At 42.5% G+C, this 21,877-nt stretch overlaps 1 protein-coding gene across 13 annotated transcripts in view; it reads left to right on the top strand.

The window, feature by feature from the left end:
* The window catches only part of dmd (dystrophin), a 1,591,310-nt gene that overhangs the window by 646,837 nt on the left and 922,596 nt on the right, over window positions 1–21,877 (top strand). For all 13 annotated transcript variants that reach the window (XM_067992781.1, XM_067992785.1, XM_067992782.1 and 10 more), the window contains 3 exons: window positions 12,425–12,526; window positions 13,926–14,033; window positions 18,990–19,169. In XM_067992781.1, the coding sequence (XP_067848882.1) occupies window positions 12,425–12,526; window positions 13,926–14,033; window positions 18,990–19,169 (390 nt within the window). The remainder of the gene's footprint in view (window positions 1–12,424; window positions 12,527–13,925; window positions 14,034–18,989; window positions 19,170–21,877) is intronic.

Consider the following 21,877-nt stretch of genomic DNA (forward strand, 5'->3'; position numbering starts at 1 on the left):
GGTTCCAAACTTCTACAACCCTTTGTGTGTAGAAATGTTTTCTAATCTCACTCCTGAAAGGTCTGGCTCTAATTTTTAGACTGTGCCCTTACTCCTAAAATCCCCAACCAGCGGAAATAGTTTCTCTTTATACACCATATCCATTCCCCTTAATATCTTATAAACTTCGATCAGATCACCCCTTAACCTTCTAAACTCCAGAGAATACAACCCCAATTTGTGTAATCTCTCCCCGTAACTTAATCCGTGAAGTCCGGGTACCATTCTAGTAAACCTATGCTGCACTCCCTCCAAGGCCAATATGTCCTTCCGAATGTGCGGTGTCCAGAACTGCTCACAGTACTCCAGGTGCGGTCTAACCAGGGTTTTGTATAGCTGCAGCATAACTTCTGCCCCCTTGTACTCCAGTCCTCTAGATATCAAGGCCAGCATTCCATTAGCCTTATTGATTATTTTCTGCACCTGTTCATGACACTTCAATGATCTCTGTACCTGAACCCCTATGTCCCTTTGGACATCCACTGTTTTTAACTTTTTACCATTGAGAAAGTACCCTGTTCTATTCTTTTTTGATGCAAAGTGGATGACCTCACATTTGTTTACATTGAATTCCATTTGCCACAATTTTGCCCATTCACCTAATCTATCAATATCGCTTTGTAATTTTATATTTCCATCTACACTGTTTACAATGCCACCAATCTTTGTGTCATCAGCAAACTTAGATATGAGATTTTCTATGCCTTCATCTAAGTCGTTAATAAATATTGTGAATAATTGAGGCCCCAAGACAGATCCCTGCAGGACTCCACTAGTCACATCCTGTCAATGTGAATACTTACCCATTATCCCTACTCTCTGTTGCCTTTCGCTCAGCCAATTTCCGAACCAAGTCCGTACTTTTCCCTCGATTCCATGGGCTTCTAGGCAGAATGAACTGCAGTTTGACAGGATGCACAGAATTTCTGGGAAAGCATTGACACATGGCAAACAAGGAACCCTTCGACAGTGAGGATATGCACTGAAAATAATACCGTCTACCTAGCGTGTGCTCCAGATGCCTCTGCATTGGTGGAAAAGCTCACTCCAGAAGACTGAAAACTACAATTCACATTTATTAAGTAAAGATATACAGATGAAAAAGATTGAATTAAAAACAGTATACCGACCTTAAATTTTCACCATTATTTTGAAATTTTTTTCACACCAAATTAACCAAGTTCTTTTGAGGTACTTTTCATATAAGTGCATTCCCCTGTGCTCAGAGTCCTGCCTCAATGCAGCAACCTGTATATATGTGCATGAACTAAATTAAAGATCCAGGCAAAAGTTGTCACATTTATCTCTAGATTGAGGCAGCTTCTGGCTGCAGAACTGTCCATCATGAATCATTGCAAAGATACAGTGACAGGAGAACTTCTCGCATACCCTGTTGAGTGACAGTAGGGGAAGTTTTAACCCCCAAGGACGGGTGGGTTGGGGGCAGGTGGGAAGGTAAAAATCTTAAAATTCTCAAATCCGACCTCAATCCATGCACTTCCGGTTTTAACAGAGGCGTGTCAGTGGATGTGTGAGCAATCTGCTGCCAGGAGACGCGTCGGTCACTAAAATCTTTTAAGAAGGCTGCGTGTCTCCATTTTAACTCCATTTTTATTTTTAACGCGTGGAGGCCTGAATTGCTGGGCCACGGAAATCCTGGCAGTTAAAAGGAGGTGAGGAGAGCTGGATCCATGAGATGAGTGCCTTTATTGCACAGCTTGTGGGCCAGGAGGAGCACGAGTGCTCCCCACGGCCCACCGAGCAAACCTGTTAAACACCCTGTGATCGTCCGCACCCCTACTCCCTGCGAACGGTCGCCGCCACCCCCCCCCCCCCATGATATCTGATAAGCCCCCGCGATGCCCGAGTTCCTTCTCCCCCAGCAGTGACCGACTCCCCCGCCCGTGATGTCCTACTCTTCCCCGCGTGATATCCGACTCCCGCCTCCACCCCCGACCGCAATGTCCTACTTCCCCCTCCCCCCCACGCAATGTCCGACTCCTCCCACGTGATGAACGACCGCGCCCCCGCCCCTCCCCCCATGGCAGAAGGGTAGGTAACCAGAGGACACAGATTTACAGTCATTGGCAAAAGAACCAGAGCTGAGATGAGGAGAAATTTTTAACGCAGTAAGGTGTTATGATCTGGAATGCACTGCCTGAAAGGGTGGTGGAAGCAGATTCAATTATAACTTTCAAAAGAGAATTAAATAAATACTTGAAGTGTAAAAATTTGCAGGGCTGTGGGGAAAGAGCAGGAGAGTGGGACTAACTGGGTCTGTCAAAGAGCTGGCACAGGCATGATGGGTCGAATGGCCTCCTTCTGGACTGTATCATTCTATGATTCTATGTGCTTACACAATGCATACCCTGGAGTGATTACAAGATATTAATTCACTCAACAGGTGCAGATCACATAGTAAACCATCAGAATGACAAGGAAAAAGGATTCTTTAAGATGACCTCATTAAACCTGCTCAGACTTCAGAAGAAAATCCAAGCAAATTGTTTAAAATGGCAAGGGAATCCAACACTGGAGGACACATGGCAAAAATGAGGAAGTTAAGAGCAAAAACTGAAGTCAGATAGAACTTCTATACTCAATAGACCACAGAGCAATGAAATAGGTTACCATGGAAGACCACCAAAGTGGACAGAATAAATTAGTTCAAGAGATAATTAGATTTGTTTCTGGAGACAGAATGGATTGAGGGACATGCTGAGAAGGCTGGTTTGTAGGCTTAATCTATCGAAAAGAAATGGGCTAGTTGGGCTGACTGGCCTCTTCCTGTTCCTAAATATTCTTATGAAGATGAAACAGGTTTTCAGAATACTGCGGGGCATTTTTTTTTTGTCAGTTTTGGTCTATTTCATACTGAGGGTGGTTGTCAGCGTGAAGGCTGCCAGTACACCCATGTCAAGGCATGAAGATATTTGTTCACACTGAAGAACTGCCATTATGGCAAAGTCATTGAGAATTGATTTGGAGTTTATTGCCAAGTAGTTCACTGACTAGGGTGTGTATGTATTTATGCAACATAAATGTGAAATATAAATAATGTTTTGGAAATGAGAATATCTGCATCAATGGGCAAGCACAACAGTATTACATTCTGAGACTGTAGCTCTGTCTGATCGACTCAATATCCCTATCAGTTTAATCCAGACAGTTTTTGAGTCATTATTGTCTGCTAAGTGGATAGATATTTTGTTTACAAAAGTTGTGTTCACTCATCCAAGAAGTAATTTGCATACATTTAGTGTGTGGCAGATCATTTTTTTTGTACTGAATACAAGATTTTAATTCTTCCTTCAAATGCTCCTCTATTAATGTTTACTGAAGAATGTGCCAAATATTGTATTGATTTGCTGGTTGCTTAAAACGTATAAAAGATATACATGTTCAGTTTAACTCACTATTCTTCTTAATTCCAATTCCGGTTATTGAGCTGGGGAGCTGCAGTTAGTGATACTTTATTATTAAAGTAACCTTTAATGAGCAGCCCAAATTTTTCTCCTTTATTTATTTTGTTTAAATTTGCATTATGAGTTTGTTATTTATCTGAGCAGTCTATTCTAAGCTGTGTATTCATGAAACCGTTGGAGGCTTAGCGAGAATGAAGGGGATAATTCTCATCATTGTCACTTGAGCAGAGCTTATCTCCCACCTGTTATAGAACTTGCTAGATTTTCCTTTCCATTGAAATCAAGCGGTGAAGGTGGTAATCACCAGCGAGGCCAAGAATACAATTTCATTTTTTTTTGTTGCTTTCCAATTTTCCCCCCCATCTCTTTTGAAGGTTGGAGACACGAGCTGTAATACAGCTCCATCACTGCAGACCGCCCCATAGTACCTCACCCAAGTGGTCATTCTTCAAATGTAAGCCTAGACAGTGAATGTTAATACACGCCAACCCAGAAAACAAGAAAAAGCTGACAACTCAAGAGTAGCCCTGAATGTAGGCCTATGACAAGGGCCATTGCTTTATGGTGATTGAGTTAAGTTAAATTCCAATTTTATCACTTTTGCCAGTATTTTTGGGATCACAGTTTACAAGCCAGCCTGACTTTTTCTGAAAACTGGAACCCTGAAGCCTTGCCTGTGACATGTGGAAATAAGTAATGAAACTGAGTTCAGTGGGGCATGAACTTGTAATTTTGGGTGTCCAATATCCCATCGCTATAGTGCATCAGAAATGTACAAAAGTGCATTTTTTGCAGTAGTGGATTTAGAAATCTCTAAGGGTGATCATGAGCACTGAAGACATGAACTTTATTTCCTAAGGGGCCACCACCACCACCAGGAAAAAGAGTCTTTTTGTACTTTTTTAAAATGCGTTTTGGAGTCTTTTGTGATTCGGTCCGAAGCAAAAAATATTCTGAAAGGATTGCAACTTAGAATTTACGCTTGATTTTTATACCATCAAATGATAACACATAGTGAGTATAACACAGCTGGCCTAATGTATATGGGTACCATAACTAAATGATGTAATTATTTTAATAATGAGTGGTCCTCGATCTCACTTACGGGCCAGTGGAAGCCTTTCTGTTGCATTCTTAGGAGTTGTGAACCATGAAAGAGAACTGTTTGGACACACGTTCTATTTGCCACAAGCTTAGCCTGCACTGTGATATTGTTATGATTGAAGAAAGACCAAGATAATTTTCACCCCTTGTCCGAAATGACTGTTCACCAGCAGGCCCAGGTACCGATATGAATCAACAATTGGGATGACTGCCCGCTGTACATTCTGACCTGGGAGGTCCCCTCTTGAGACATGGAAAGCCATAAGACTGTACTTGGGGACACCCACCACCATACCTCTGTTTATTGCATTGTTTAAGGCGATGAGTAGAGCACAGGTTACGGCTTTGGTAGCATAGTGGTTATGTTACTGGACTAGTAATCCAGAGGCCTGGACCAATAATCCGGAGTCATGAGTTCAAATCCCGCCACAGTAGCTGGGGAATTTAAATTCAATTAATTAAATAAAAATCTGGAATTTAAAAAAAAACTAGTATTAGTATTGGTGACCATGAAACTACTGGATTGTCATTAAAAACCCATCTGGTTCACTCATGTACTTTAGGAAAGGAAACCCACTGTCCTTACCTGGTCTGGCCTATATGTGACTCCAGACCCACAGCAATGTGGTTGATTCTTAATTGCCCTCTGAAATGGCCCAACAAACCACTCAGTTGTACAATCTCACTTCAAAAAAGTCAAAATAAGAATAAAACCGGACGGACCACCCGGCATCGGACCTCGAGGCACCGGACACGACAACAGCACACCAAGCCCAGTCAACCCTGCAAAGTCCACCTCGTTAACATCTGGGGACTTGTGCCAAAATTGGGAGAGCTGTCCCACAGACTAGTCAAGCAACAGCCTGACATAGCCCTACTCACAGAATCATATCTTTCAGCCAACGTCCCAGACTCTTCCATCACCATCCCAGGGTATGTCCTGTCCCACTGGCAGGACAGACCCACCAGAGGTGGCAGTACAGTGATATACAGTCAGGAGGGAGTGGCCCTGGGAATCCTCAACATTGACACCGGACCCCTTGAAATCTCATGGCATCAGGTCAAACATGGGCAAGGAAACCTCCTGCTGATTACCACCTACTGCCCTCCCTCAGCTGATGAATCAGTCCTCCTCCAAGTTGAACACCACTTGGAGGAAGCACTGAGGGTAGCAAGGGCACAGAATGTACTCTGGGTGGGGGACTTCAATGTCCATCACCAAGAGCGGCTCGGTAGCACCACTACTGACGGAGCTGGCCGAGTCCTGAAGGATATAGCTGCCAGACTGGGCCTGTGGCAGGTGGTGAGCAAACCAACACGCGGGGAAAAACCTACTTGACCTCGTCCTCACCAATCTACCTGTCGCAAATGCATCTGTCCATGACGATATTGGTAGGAGTGACCACCGCACAGTCCTCGTGGAGACGAAGTCCTGGCTTCGCACTGAGGACACCATCCAACCGTGCTAAATGGGATAGATTCAGAACAGATCTAGCAGCTCAAAACTGGGCATCCTTGAGGCGTTATGGGCCATCAGCAGCAGCAGAATTGTATTCCAGCACAATCTGTAACCTCATGGCCTGGCATATTCCTCACTCTACCATTACCAACAAGCCAGGGGATCAACCCTGGTTCAATGAGGACTGTAGAAGAGCATGCCAGGAGCAGCACCAGGCATATCTAAAAATGAGGTGCCAACCTGGTGAAGCTACAACTCAGGACTACATGCATACTAAACAGCAGAAGCAACATGCTATAGACAGAGCTAAGCGATTCCACAACCAACGGATCAGATCAAAGCTCTGCGGTCTTGCCACGTCCAGTCGTGAATGGTGGTGGACAATTAAACAACTAACGGGAGGAGGAGGCTCTGTAAACATCCCCATCCTCAATGATGGCGGAGTCCAGCACGTGAGTGCAAAAGACAAGGCTGAAGCGTTTGCAACCATCTTCAGCCAGAAGTGCCGAGTGGATGATTCATCTCGGGCCCCTCCCGATATCCCCACCATCACAGAAGCCAGTCTTCAGTCAATTCGATTCACTCCATGTGATATCAAAAAAGGGCTGAGTGCACTGGATACAGCAAAGGCTATGGGCCCCGACAACATCCCGGCTGTAGTGCTGAAGATTTGTGCTTCTGAACCAGCTGCGCCTCTAGCCAACTGTTCCAGTACAGCTACCACACTGGCATCTACCCGACAATGTGGAAAATTGCCCAGGTATGTCCTGTCCACAAAGAGCAGGACAAATCCAATCCGGCCAATTACCGCCCCATCAGTCTCCTCTCAATCATCAGCAAAGTCATGGGAGGTGTCGTCGACATTGCTATCTAGCGGCACTTACTTACCAATAACCTGTTCATCGATGCTCAGTTTGGGTTCTGCCAGGACCACTCGGCTCCAGACCTCATTACGGCCTTGGTCCAAACATGGACAAAAGAGCTGAATTCCAGAGGTGAGGTGAGAGTGACTGCCCTTGAAATCAAGGCAGCATTTGACCGAGTGTGGCACCAAGGAGTCCTAGTAAAATTGAAGTCAATGGGAATCAGGGGGAAAACTCTCCAGTGGCTGGAGTCATACCTAGCACAAAGGAAGATGGTAGTGGTTTTTGGAGGCCAATCATCTCAGCCCCAGGACATTGCTGCAGTAGTTCCTCAGGGCAGTATCCTAAGCCCAACCATCTTCAGCTGCTTCATCAATGACCTTCCCTCCATCATAAGGTCAGAAATGGGGATGTTCGCTGATGATTGCCCAGTGTTCAGTTCCATTCGCAACCCCTCAGATAATAAAGCAGTCCGTGCCCGCGTGCAGCAAGACCTGGACAACATCCAGGCTTGGGCTGATAAGTGGCAAGTAACGTTCGCCCCAGACAAGTGCCAGGAAATGACCATCTCCAACAAGAGAGAGTCTAACCACCTCCCCTTGACATTCAACAACATTACCATCACAGAATCCCCCACCATCAACATCCTGGGGGTCACCATTGACCAGAAACTTAACTGGACCAGCCATATAAATACTGTTTCCACAAGAAGAGGTCAGAGACTGTGTATTCTGTGGCAAGTGACTCAGCTCCTGACTCCCCAAAGCCTTTCCACCATCTACAAGGCACAAGTCAGGAGTGTGATGGAATACTCTCCACTTGCCTGGATGAGTTCAGCTCCAACAACACTCAAGAAGCTCGACACCATCCAGGACAAAGCAGCCCGCTTGATTGGCACCCCATCCACCACCCTAAACGTTCACTCCCTTCACCACCGGTGCACTGTGGTTGCAGTGTGTACCATACACGGGATGCACTGCAGCAACTCGCCAAGGCTTCTTTGACAGCACCTCCCAAGCCCACGACCTCTACCACCTAGAAAGACAAGAGCAGCAGGCACATGGGAACAACACCACCTGCACGTTCCCCTCCAAGTCACACACCATCCCGACTTGGAAATATATCGCCGTTCCTTCATCATTGCTGGGTCAAAATCCTGGAACTCCCTTCCTAACAACAGCACTGTGGGAAAACCTTCACCATATGGACTGCAGCGGTTCAAGAAGGCGGCTCATCACCACCTTCTCAAGGGCAATTAGGGATGGGCAATAAATGCTGGCCTCGCCAGCGACGCCTACATCCCATGAACGAATAAAAAAACACTAAATCCCTTGGTGAGTCCACCAACAACACTATCTTTTGTGAAAAGGAGCACTAAAGTATTTTGGTAATGCCCGAAGCAGGCACTCGGGGGGTCATCCTTTACAGTGATATCTGACACATGAAGAAGACATCAAATGGAATGTTTGTCAGTGCAAACAAAACATTATTCTCCTTTGAGAAAGATAGGTTTACTGAGTTTCCCATCTACCCTTATGTGGATCAGATAAAATCCATGGTTTAGCCATATACTGACATAGTTTTCAGCTTCTTGTTGGAGGGTTGCACAAGACCTGAGATTGAAAGTGCTACAAAAATTCATAACAGCAATGCAAATGAGTTTCCCCAAAACTATACGACATTCTACAATCGTTTAACACCACAGCTTGCCCTACACATTCCCCCTATGAACAAAATGCAATTTATTTCTTCAGACAATGAAAGTTGATTAGTCAGTGATCGAGCTGAGATAACGTGATTCATTTGGGCTCATCAGTGGTAGTTGCCAGGCGTAGTCTGGTGAGATTTTTCTTCCTGAATTAACAAAAGATGAGAAAACAAAGACCCATGTTCAGTATCAGTCAGGACTAACAAAGGCTGGGAGAATACAGGCCTTAGCCTGACCTGAGAATTGAGATAGAGTGGGTGCTGGTCCAAAATGAAATAAGACAACAAATGAATATTCTGTGGCTATTTGGAATAAGTTAGTGTGTTTTTTAATTTTGTGCTACTATGGGTAGCATTCTAGGAGATGTTTAAAAACATCTGGAATTTTGATCACAAATTTTGCTACTTTTGTTCAGTCATTTGTATTCTGCAAAATAAACCAGCTTCCAGAGTCACCATCGACCTCGTCTTGCTGGAGGTTCATCAGTTGTGCCTATTGAAAAATTAGAGAAGTGGACATGGGGGCATGTGCGGATTTACGGTCTCCAGTTTGTATGTCAAGGGGAAGCATTGTTACATCCCTTGGGCTACACTATCATATAAGTAAATATTGGGCGGTGTGTGAGTCAACTCTGGAATTTGAGGTCTGGAATCCACTTACAGGAGCAACTGACGGCATTGAATCCGAGAAGGGATCTGCAGCAAACCAAAAATTTATTACATCCCTCTTTGTGGATAGAAACCACAAACGTGTTCTGGAATACCATGGGGTATGTGTGTTTCAAACAGAATCCTACTCAGTGACCCCGTGGAGGCAGCTTCACAGTGAATTGGTGGTTCCTCACACTCCAAGAACATTGCCATTCCCCCTTCTCCCACCCTTGCCTAGAGGAATACCCAAAAGCTTATGGTTGACATATACATATCCACTCCTTGGTTGCAGATTTTACATAACTCCAGTATAATTTGCCTCAATCTCTGTTGCGTATCTCCGCTTTTTGCATTGTGCATTTCTTAATCTTTCCAGTCTAATTTACATGATTGGCCTATGCAGAATATCTCCCGGAAGGTTTGAAGTTCTTCCATGCCACTTGGTGCCATTTAACTGCGAGCCGGCCATGTAATGTTTGACAGCAAATGCTAACGCACCTCTGCGATTGTCGACTGTTGGTGTGAAAAGCTGACAGTTGGCATGTATGGGGTCAGCGAGAGAATTGTTTTTCATTTTCCCACCTGCCGCTCAGTGTCAATCACGAGCTGGCGTAGAGCAGATGTGATCACGCACGGGCTCAAGCTTCATACATGCACAGAAGAGAACAGCAGGATATTGAGGGTGACCTTGAGAAGCAGGAGGTAGCACAGAATATCCTGATTTTAGTCATGAAATGCTGATGTACAAACGCATTTTAGTAAATTCTGAGAATCTGTGAAGTGCTGATAATGGCATGTATGCAGTTCAGGGATTGAACCTGGAAAATTCTTGGTTTGTATGGCTCAATACCATAGCAGGCAATGCAGTTATCCACTGAAACTGCAGAATATCTAATTGGATTCATTCACTGCTTTTATTTCTGTTGACTAACCTCCTCTAATGCAAGGAGAAAAATTGTACTGGGAGCAGGAGGTTAAAATGGTTACCATTCAGAATAAGGCTATTAATTTTGGTTTTAACAGGGACTTTATTTTTGGAGTAACTTTAGATCAAACCAAAGTTGATGTGGCCACGTGCTATGAGGTCACTCACTTTCCTATTGTGGATTCCTGTAGTGGCAGAAGAGCTCACTCTGAGAATAACCCCACACGGCATGATTCAGGAATTTTTAATTTTCTTAAGAGTCCAGTCATTTTCTCAACAAACATGCACAAACTTTGAGGCTTCACATGAGCAACTTGTGGGGCATTCTCGAGTGACTTTGGGAAAGGGGCCATGGGCAGCAGAAAGCACTGATTTCTGTTCACAAACACTGACACACGGACAGAGCTTAGTAAACGCTGACTGCAGCTTGAAGCACTGACCAGTTGGCATGTATGATGTTGACCGACTATTTGATTGTGAGGTGTGGGAAGGCCTGGTAGCTCAACCTTATCCATACATACATTTCCAACAGGGTTCACTGGCTAGCAATCAGAAATAGGTATCTGGCTGATTTTTTTCACTATGTTCGCTTTAGCTGAGTTCAGCTGAGAGAGGTTTTTCTCCACATGGCTGAGATGGGAGGAAGGTTTTTTAGAATGAAAGTACTGCCCCCGACATTTACCCTCTCCTATTATCAGTTTGTGACAATGAAAACCTAGCATTCAATGCAGTTAACGACTTTTAATCATAAAGAGATTCCCTGTAGGAAACTTTTCCTGATTTGTTAATGATCCTAAACTTAATATCTAAATTAAGAATGCAATCCTTGTGGAGCAGCTTTCAATCTACCCAGCTCTTATTCATGATGATTTGCATGTTGCTGCCCTTTCCATTACTTATTTTGTTTGTGCGGAATTTTATTTCTGCAGCAAAATACAATCTGTATTCTCAAATGCCTGGGGCTTTGCCCCTTCATATCCGCTGTAATATTGCTGCTGCAAATGAAGTGAAAGACCTGCTGGTGTCTCACTCGCATCATTGCCCAGCTGCCAGTGTTATTTAAATTACTAAGGTGGAAGCCTTTATTTAGCATAAAAACGCTTAGCTCCAAACTATAAATACATGACATGTAAAACGTGAGTTGGGTACCGTACAAGTGTCTAGAAATTATTTTCCTATGTTGGATTATTTTCGTTTGGATGAAAAACTCACAGGCAATTGGAGTTGCAAATAATTGAGTTCTATTCTGTTCCCTTTTTTCAAGATATATTTACATAACATTCTACTCCACAAATGCAAAACTGTTAACAACTAAAGGAAACAGGCTAACAATGTTTTGAGAAAAAGCCTTGAATGCTCTTCCGTATCCCCCTTTACTGAGGCTACTGAATCCCCTCTGTTGACCATTCAGTGCTATAAAAAGAAAATCATCAATAACTAAGCCAAAGCACTTTTCACTTTTTCTTAAATATACAGACCTCAAAAATCCACAGGGGGCATAATCAATCACACCGAGCACGGAACTCTACCACTGTCCCCGTGGGGTCAGGGGATGGAGTCTGCAGGAGTCGGCCTCTTATGGTATTGGGGGAATCTGTTGATGACATGGGAAACGCAGGTGGAAGATGTCCAAGCTGGGGTGCCGATTTTCTCTTTCCCTTGGGAAAGCAGTAAATTGTAGCCACCGCAGACCCTATGCTGGGGGCTATCTTAAAAACATTGAAGAAAAACGTATTTAAAATGTTTCTCCATCATCTTTAGGGTCCAGCCTCTGATTCTGACCTGGACACCCCCCCCCCCCACCATCCCAGTGGGGCTCCCTTGTGCCCCTCAGGGGATCAGTATGCCTCATCTCACTGGGCGTCCCAGCCTCCAACCATAACCTGGGTCCCATTGTGACCAAGGCAGTGAGAACTCCAAACATCGGGAATTCCTGACCCCAGCCTCCTCCCTCCACTGTGTAAATGGTCTTGTACAGGGGCAGGCAAAGGCCACGCTACCAAACAAATCACCTGGAAACTACCATATTAAGCCAAGACCTGGTGTATCCAGATCCCAGCGGAGTTTCTACTTGTTCTGGCGGACTGCAGCCAGAGTTAGGGCAGGAGTTCCCCCAGAACGGCAGAGCAAATTTGGGGCCTTAGCGACCGTTTACTGGAACTTTACATATGATTGAAGGTGGAGTCTCCAGGGCTTAGAGCAACATCTTGAGTTTGTTGAATTCTTCTTTAATGATCTGTTTGTTTTGCAGATTCTTGGAGAGAGATGGGCAGCCATTTGCAAATGGACTGAGGAGCGCTGGGTACTACTGCAAGAGATTCTTTTTAAATGGCAGTACTTCACTGAAGAACAGGTAGCTCACACCGTCAATTACCTTTCTCACGTACAGCCTTAGTTCACACTGAAGCAGATCTCCGGTAAGAAAATTATGGCATAATATCATGAAATGACCCCGTTTCTTGATATTCACTGTGGTCAGCCTCAGTACTTTCCTTATATCTGTCACTAGTCAAAACCTGTTTGGAGGTTTTTGGTAGTGATTGATATAATGCCATGCTCCAACTGGCCTTGTTTTCCAGTGGTAGCCCAATACATTATTAGACAATCCCTTGTTTTGCTCTATTCCCTGACAGTCACTCCCTAGTATAAATATACATAGATGGCAGAAAATTGGAAGCCTGTTGTTAAACCTTGATGACCATTACCAATGAATGAGTGATCGTACCCCTATCACACAAGAATAGTTAAACCGATGTCCTGGCTGCCTGTTTGGGTGGTTTTAGATAGATGTTAAAGCACTACTTGAAGAGCAGGGAGTTCCCTGATGAATGGCCAGCATTCCTCCACCAACCAGCTCCACAGAAGGCAGATCAACTGATCATTCACCTCAGTGCTGTTTGTGGCATCTTGCTATGTGCAAAATTGCAGCCATGTTTGCCACATAATTACAGTTATTGCATTTCAAAGTGTTTTATTGTATATAAAGCTCGAGATGTTTTTGGACAGAGATGATATGGTACTAGGTAAATGCAAGTTTATTTCCCTTTTTTTTATCCCGAACAAAAAAAAACTTCAAGCCTGTTCTGAAAATGGTGTAAAGATATTCAAACGTCATTGTTTCAATGGCCATATCAATATTTAGCAGAACAGTCTTATACTTGCAATGGAAACTCAGTTTCCATACCCGTGACAGCATAGCAATGCCAATTAGCTATAAATTCAAAATATTCAGAAAAAGTTCCCAGTCTTCTGGCCTGTGCCAGTGCTGTTGTTCCATACCTTTATTGATGGATAAATAAAATCAAATGTTGGGAATTTACAACTTATTTGGCATTGCTTTCCTGGTTATGGAAATTAGTGCTACAGTTTTCTGCTATAACTGTACATAACCTGCCCTCTGAATGAGCAGGACCGTGACTCGCATTTGCTCAACAACTCATCCTAGCAACTGGCTGAAACTAGGAAAGCAACGAGTAATGAACCATGGACATCATCTTGCATCCCAGCTCTGCTTACTCAAACATAATATATTGGTACAATAATCCACTATGCCTTTACACCAAAGACACTTCATTTCCATTAAACTACCTAGATATGTTTTAATAAAATGTTAAGGAAAAAATGACTGACTTGATATGACTTTCATGTGTGCCATTAGAAACAAGTGTAATTCATTAATTATTGTTGTTTCATTCTGAATTCCTCAGTCTGAAGATCAATATTTTTAACACGAACCTTCCTGCTTGTTTCAGTGCTTGTTTGATGCATGGCTGATGGAGAAGGAGGAATCAGTGAGTAAGATTCAGACAACTGATTTCAGAGACCAGAATGAGATGGTTGCTAATTTGAGGAAATTAGCGGTGAGTGCAATAGCTGTTGAAAAGTAGTCTTTCACTCATGTGATCAGTTAATAATTATCAAGTATATAGAAGCCATTATAATGAATATTCATGTACCTGATTTTGTTAGGACAAACTAATCCCACTAAATGCCATTTTCATGTCTTCCATCAGTCAATAACATTGAACTGTGCATTCCTCTCACACCAGCTTCTCAGTGTTTCTTTGTTTATCATGTTTTTGTTTTCCATTTATTTTCTTCCTCGTGTTGTGTCCACCACAGCTGCAGCCTCGTATAACAAGGCAGTCTGTGATCTGGCCTCATACCCTGACAATGCTGCTTTGTATTTGGGAATAAACTACTCCATTTGACTGTCTCAATTCTGCCTTTTCCAGAAGGACAACATCTTCTTCGCCTTCTTGGCATCTACCCAGATGGCTCTAGCTGAGAACAGGAACTCACCCCATGGTGAATCCCTGGTTTGAACCAGTTCCACGACCCTGTGGCACTGTATGTCAAAGTACAAACCAACTGTGTCACCAGGCTGTGTATCAATTTAAATACAAGGAGCATCTGTTGATATCAAGCAAGCTACTGACAGACTCCTGTGCTTTCCTTTCTGCAGATGAGAACAGTCATTTCAAAGCTAAAATGACTTGATGGCAATAAAAAGTAGATCATTTCTAAAACCAGCTCACTGGAGCTATCCATAGGGGATTATTAAGAAAATAAATTTCTGAACATCTTTTGTAAGATCCCCCAATATAAACATAAAAAAGGCCATTGAACCCATCAAAGCTGGTCCCTCTCGTACTCTAACTCACCCAGCCTGGCATCCAGCTGCATTCTGATTGCTCCTAATGTCCTTTATTCCACTACCATACCTGATTATTCCAAATGTTTATCACCCTTTCAGTAAAGATTTTTTTTCTACTATCTGTTTTAAATATAGTTTGCAGTAATTGAGTTTACATTTTTTGGTCCTATAGGGCTGACTTGCCTTCAAGTAATAGTCTAGGTTCTCTTTATCCATACCATTTCAATACCTTATATTTCTTAATTCAAGTCCCCTCCCCCCCAACCTCCTTATCTCGAGATTATAGAGCTTAAGCTCCTCTGATCTTTCCTCATAACTCATCCCCTTTCCAGTTGAAATTCCTCCAACTAAATATTGGGAAGACCAAAGCCATTGTCTTCGGTCCCCACCACAAACTCCGTTCCCTAGCCTCCGACTCCATCTCTCTCCTTGGTCACTGTCTGAGGCTGAGCCAGATCGTTTGCAACCTTGGTATCCTATTTGACTCTGAGTTGAGCTTCCGACCACATATCTGTGCCATCACCAAGACCGCCTACTTCCACCTCTGTAACATCACCTGTCTCCGCCCCTGCCTCAGCTCATCTGCTGCTGAAACCCTCGTCCATGCCTTTGTTACCTTTAGAATTGACTATTCCAATGCTCTCCTGGCTGGCCTCCCATCTTCCACGCTACATAAACTTGAGCTCATCGAAAACTCTGCTGCCCGTATCCTAACTCGCACCAAGTCCTGTTCACCCATCACCCCTGTGCTCGCTGACCCAAATTGGCTCCTGGTCCAGGAACGCCTCGATCTTAAGATTCTCATCCTTGTTTTCAAATCATGGCCTCACCCCTCCCTATCTCTGTAACCTCCGCCAGCACGACAACCCTCCGAGATCTCTGTGCTTCTCCAGTTCTTGCTGCTTGCGCGTCCCTGAATTGCTCCACCATTGGCGGCCAAGCCTTCAGCTGCCCAGGCCCTAAGCTCTGAAATTCCCTCCCTAAACTTTTCTGCCTCTACCTCTCTCTCCTCCTTTAAGATGCTTCTTAAAACCTACCTCTTTGACCAAGCTTTTGGTCATCTGTCCTAATATATCCTTATGTAGCTCGGTGTCAAATTTTGTTTGATTACGCTGCTGTGAAGCACCTCGGGACGTTTTACTACGTTAAAGTCTCTATATAAATGCAAATTGTTGTTGTTGGGATCAGTCTTGTTACTCTTCTCTGCCATGCCTATGTCCAGTGCATATGTTCCTTTTGAAGCATGGTAACTGAGATTGTCTACAATACTCCAAGTGTTGTCTGACCAGTGCATTATAAAATCATAATACCTTTGCATACTCTACTCTTCTGGTTATGTTCCTCAACATTCTGTTTGCTTTAATTGTTTCTCTACCTTGCCTCAACATTGACAGTGACACAGTTACTGCCAGGCCTCTTTCTGAGTCTCCCTGTGGTGGTTTTGTTCACTTCTTTATACATTTGTTAATTTTTCACCTAAGATAAAAATACATTTGTTGGCATGTCCAGTTAAATAACTGATCTGTATCCATCTGCAAATTGCTAAATTTTTCCAGGACCTATATGTGATAAGAAGCAACAGGGATTCAAACGTTAACCTCTGCACTACTCCAATCAACATTTTCTCTCACAAATACTGTTTTCTTTTAACCACAATTTTATCCATCCTGATTTCTACCCTGGATTCTCAGGAGTTTTAGTTTTATTATAAGTCTCCGATGTTGGATCTTATCATAGGGATTTCCAATATCAACTTAATTGATCGCATCTTCAGAAAGATTGAGGAAATTTGTCGAGTAAAATCATTCCCCCTACTGAATCCAAGCTGGCTGTTTCTTAAGCAGTTTAGGGCTGTGACCTTCTACTGAGTCTAATACTGGAGAGGAAGTACTGGGCTTACAAACAGGAAAGTCATGGCACACTCTGAAAATAACTAGACTTGCAGTTAATTATAATTTTAAAAAACCTGATGCTTTAATAATGTATCTTGATTTCCTGACTGGGCAAACGGAAAAAAATTCTCACATATACAGCCTTCTAATTGGAAATCGGTACCAGAAAACATAATTTTCTCACAATACAGCTGCTATCACAGTTCCCCGCATTCCAACACTATTAAAAAGTAAGCTCTTTCTTCTCTCGAGGTATGGTCATTTTAATATTAAAATTCTGTGCTCTATTCTCTGGTCATTATATGCATTGCTCCTCGGCCCCTGATTTGCCCCGCTTTTTGTACCATGCTTTGTTCTGTTCTGTAGTTTTCCCCCAGGGTGGGCACACATTATGCTGGAGCAAATTCTTTTTTTATATATTTTTTAAGCCTGCCTTCACTTGCGGCTTGCCCATGCGACACATCAACCTTCATAATAAATGACATGAAACAACCTAATTGACTTTTCATGCAAAACCTGAAAGTCATTGATGAAGGTGAGTCTGAAGTAACAACCCAATTTTCAGAGTAGAATCAAACACCTCAGTGTTGGTCCTTCATTATGGGACAATACACCAACATTTCAGCTCTTATAACTGCTAACATATAACAGAGACTCCATTTTAAAGGAATCAGTCACGATATCATGAATTCTTAACACAAAACAGTTTTTTCTTCTCCGGCTATTGCAAGTAAACAAGTAAAGTTGCAAAATAATTCATCGAAATAATTACCAGTTAGTTGAATTAAGTTTTAAAAAGTATGTTTGGAAAGTGATGATAGAAATTAAACTGCTATAGGGAAATCTAGTTTAAAAACACAAGATGTCCTAGGGAATTTTAAGTTGTTGTCAGGTTCAGAAAATTCCTTGAATAAGCCCCTCGGCTCAAAATATACAACATCATACCAGATAAAGGACTTTCAACCAACCAAAAAGAAAACAACGCTCTTTCTGGGAGAGAGTTCCAGATTTCCACCATGCTTTGTGTGACGAAGTGCTTCCTGACATCACCCCTGAATGGCTTAGCTCTAATTTTAAGGTTATGCCCCTTTGTTCTGGACTCCCCCATCAGAGCAAATAGTTTCTCTCTATCTAACCGATCAAATCCTTGAATCATCTTAAACACCTCAATTATATCACCCCTTAACCTTCTACACTGTAGGGAATACAAGCCAAGTCTATGCAACCTGTCCTCATAATTTAATCCTTTTAGCCCCAATATCATTCTGGTAAATCTGTCGCTACACCCCATCCAAGGCCAATATATCCTTCCTGAGGTGCTGTGCCAAGAACTGAACGCAGTACTCCAGATGCAGTCTAACCAGAGGTTTATGCAACTATAGCGTAACTTTCACCCCATTGTATTTCAGCCCTCTTGAGATGAAGGTTAACATTCCATTAACCTTTTAATTATTTTTTGTACCTGACAGTAGGTGCACTACAGGGCTTTAACACCCCTAGGCTATGTAGGGGAAAAGTCAACCAGGGTTCCTGCTCCAAATAGCTATCTGGTGCCTCCTGCCAAAAAGTGCTCATGTATGGATGTCAGATAAAGAGAGAATCAGATTCATTTGATGATTTTCCATGTTATTGACATTCATTGTTTAGGCTCCTGCACGAAGAATGGGTGCTTGGGGAAAGCATAATAGGCCCGTAGTAGGCCTGTGGAACTCAGCATTAGCAAACGTCCAGTCCTTTTAGAGAGTAGGTGAAAAAATTGTTGAGATTTTGACTCTTTTTGCCTTAGCACCCGGCTTTAGCAGTTCCCTCCTGTCATAGGCAGGAGGTGCAGGTCATATCCTACTGCTTTGCACAAGAACATGTTGCTTTTGATTACTGTCTGTTTTCTGAACAATGCAAGTGACAGCCATGAACCCTTGAAGGCAAAAATTACTTTGAATGTCATGGAAGTATTCTGGATGTTGGGCATTGCTAGCAGTTTTTATATCTATGAAAGCTTTAATAGTTTACATTAACTGCCAACTGAAATAAGTCCAATCATGATTGGAAAGTTGAATTAAAACTTTGGATTAATTTTATAGAATCATATGTATCTTATGAGAGATTAAAGTTCACTGCAGAAACTGTTCTTCATATGTGGCAAAATCATTCCTGAAAACTTAACTAAAGAAATGCAATATTCTCAGCTACCCATAGGATATTGATGAGTAGTGTGATCTGTGCTTTTGTTGGCTTCCCTTTTAATTACAGCTTTTCTTGATCAACAGGTTCTAAAAGGAGAACTGGAGATGAAACGACAGATCATGGATAAACTGTGTGCACTCAGTCAAGATCTCCTCATGTCTTTGCAAAACAAGGTTGTAGCTCAGAAGTTACAGGCAAGGCTTGAGGAATTTGCTCAGCGCTGGGATAATCTTGTGCAGAAACTGGAGACCAACTCTAAGCAGGTAAGTCACTGATTGTCAACTGACTCTACCACTCAGCCGTGCCACTGCTGTTCAGTTTCTTGTGTCAGTTTTATGCTTCACTCTTACTAATCAACTTATTAAGTGCATCTTTTACTGCCGTTCAACCAGCTCAGGATAATGTCCAAGGCAGGCTTATCCATCCCAATTAAATGTTTGAGATAGTTATATTGTTCCCACTTTGCTAATTAAGCTTGCCAGCTGATATTGATGGCAGATGAAGGGCTTGATTTTAGATTTGCCGTTCATGTGATGCTGATAACAAATATATGTTTATCAATTTTGTGCTCATCAAAATGTGAGGGACTTTTTGTACACAGTGTTAGTTTCAAGTATTCCAGGTCTGGTATATGTGGTCTAGATGTAGAGTTAAGTTAGTTTTATTCTGCTTCAACAATGTGCCTTAACCAAAAACTGAGAGGATCATTCCCGACTACACCATCATAAAGTTTTCAATTCACGCACGAGTCCTCTTTGTGATCTTTCTTAGTGAAATTGCCCATTTTGTGCCAATCTGTGCCAAGTAATGGGCAGTTCTGTGCAATATATTCAGCTATTTCATTAGGAGAGCCAGCACTGTATCTTTAAGTCAGAAGGCGATAGAAAGGAGGATTCCCAGAAGTTCCGAGAGAAACTTTTGATTAGAGACCAGAAGGAGGAGCTGCTGGTGGGGGGTTTGCAGAAAGTCAGAAGTCAATGCTTGTTTACAAAAAAGTTGTGTTTATGAATTCTAATGTGGATTTACAGAAGGTACAAACTTAAAATTGCCTTGGTATGCTTCTGTCCAATAAAAATTCCAGGTTTAACCGACTAAATTTTTGCAAGAGATAGCAGAATGACAGGCATAATTGAGCCAAAATTTAGTACTAAATCTCATAGAAAGAGGAAAAGTGAGGTATGAAACCTTAATTTACTTCACTGTAACAGATAAGAGGGGCAGAAGAGTGAAAGTGACATTTAGATGAGGTAGAGGTGGCAAAGAATTCTCCAAGGCTACCTGGTTGGCTGACTTATAGTACCAAACTAGATTGAATAATTCATGGAGCGTGATTTGTTGTAGTGTATTTTGCAAGAGGCAAATCTGAGATACTGGTAAGAAGACCCGAGTGATGAGGAGAAAGGATAGGAGACAAGGAAATGTTCCAGGAGATTAGCTGAGTTCTTAGAAAGCTCAGGATTATGGGTAGGCTGATTGAAGAATTGTTTGTCATTTAGGATAGCAAACAGCTTGGCATTAGTGTTGACCTGATCACTAGAAGGGAGACATCGCTGATATTGAACAACAACTTGCCAAGAAGGAAGTTGGAGTAAATTGATTTGACTTTGCTTGACAAAAAGGTGAAAAGTTTGAGAGTGATGGAAACAGCAGATGAATTTAGGGAGATATCAGAGAAGAGATTTTTAGCCACAGGAAATTAAAGTTAGATGACTTCAAAGGAGCTGAAGCAAGCAGCCAAGGACACTAGAATGAATACAAGTATCTGCACCTCATTTGGATCAGAAGTTGGAGTAGTAAATGTAAGAAGGAAGTTGGAATTGCAAAGAGTAAGAAGGAGGTGAAGCTTGGGTTTGTGAGAAACAAAAGATAAGGGAATGATAACTAGTGATTGGAATGGATAAAATCAAGATTCAAGGTGATACCACAGATGTTGCAGAGTTGCTGGTTAAAGCAAAAAGAGGAAGCAATGAATGTGGCAGCTACAATTTTGGATGTTTTAGAGATCATGGTAATTTATGTATCTTCAGGTTGTACTTTCATATTGTAAATAATTTCATTGGAGGGAAGAGATAGCAAGGATAAAGATCTGTCACTGTTATTACATGAGAAGGAACCGGTAGATCCCATATAGATTGCTGCGTGGTCTATTAGTAGCTTTGATGATGCTTCTGTGACATCGCGGCAAAGTAAAGACACTCAATTGTGAACTGGCAGTGTCACTTTTCCAGAAATGTCACTTACTGGTGGGATAGTTTCTCAAAATGCTACCAACGGGTTCAGGTCCCTAGCAATCAGCTGGCTACACTACGGAGCTGACCAGGTTACCCTCCAATAGGAGCAGCCCAACTAGCACTCTGAGTAGCAATGAAATAGAGGGGAAAGAAGAGCAGGAAAGAAAAGATGGTCCCAGATCTGAGGAAACAAAATGTTGTTGGAGGATACAGGGAGAAAATATTGAGTTAGAGTGAAATGGGGGCGGGGGAGGGGAGCAACGATAGTCAAAAAAAATCTGACGTCACTTCAGGACACTTAAACCTTAGAGTGGGGCTTAGTAATGTCTGTGAGAGGCTGCAGTAGTAATATCCCGAGTGATTCAAGAAGATCTGCCTCAGTTATTTGGGGAATAAGAAACCTTTCCTGGCTGACATTTTGTATTTTTTCAATCAAATGATTTGAGGCAGTTCTGAGGATGGGTTTATACCTGAAACGTCAACTGGCTTATATTTTCCTAAAAGATGCTGCAAATAGTTGGGCCACTTTAGAGCACTGGATATAGAGGATTTCAACGTTCTCATCCTCTCCAAAGGAGTCAAGTGGAAAACTCCAGAAAATAGAATTATTTACATAAGGGGGATAAAAATGCTGTAGTACAAAAACCACAAATAATCATAACAAAAATCTGAACTTGAGCCCTGAGGCAGTCACGTGAAAGCAGTTTAAGTCTTGGATACATTCGTAACAGCATCACTAT

Source organism: Heptranchias perlo, chromosome 11 (assembly GCF_035084215.1).
Source record: "Heptranchias perlo isolate sHepPer1 chromosome 11, sHepPer1.hap1, whole genome shotgun sequence".
NCBI classification, from domain to species: domain Eukaryota; kingdom Metazoa; phylum Chordata; class Chondrichthyes; order Hexanchiformes; family Hexanchidae; genus Heptranchias; species Heptranchias perlo.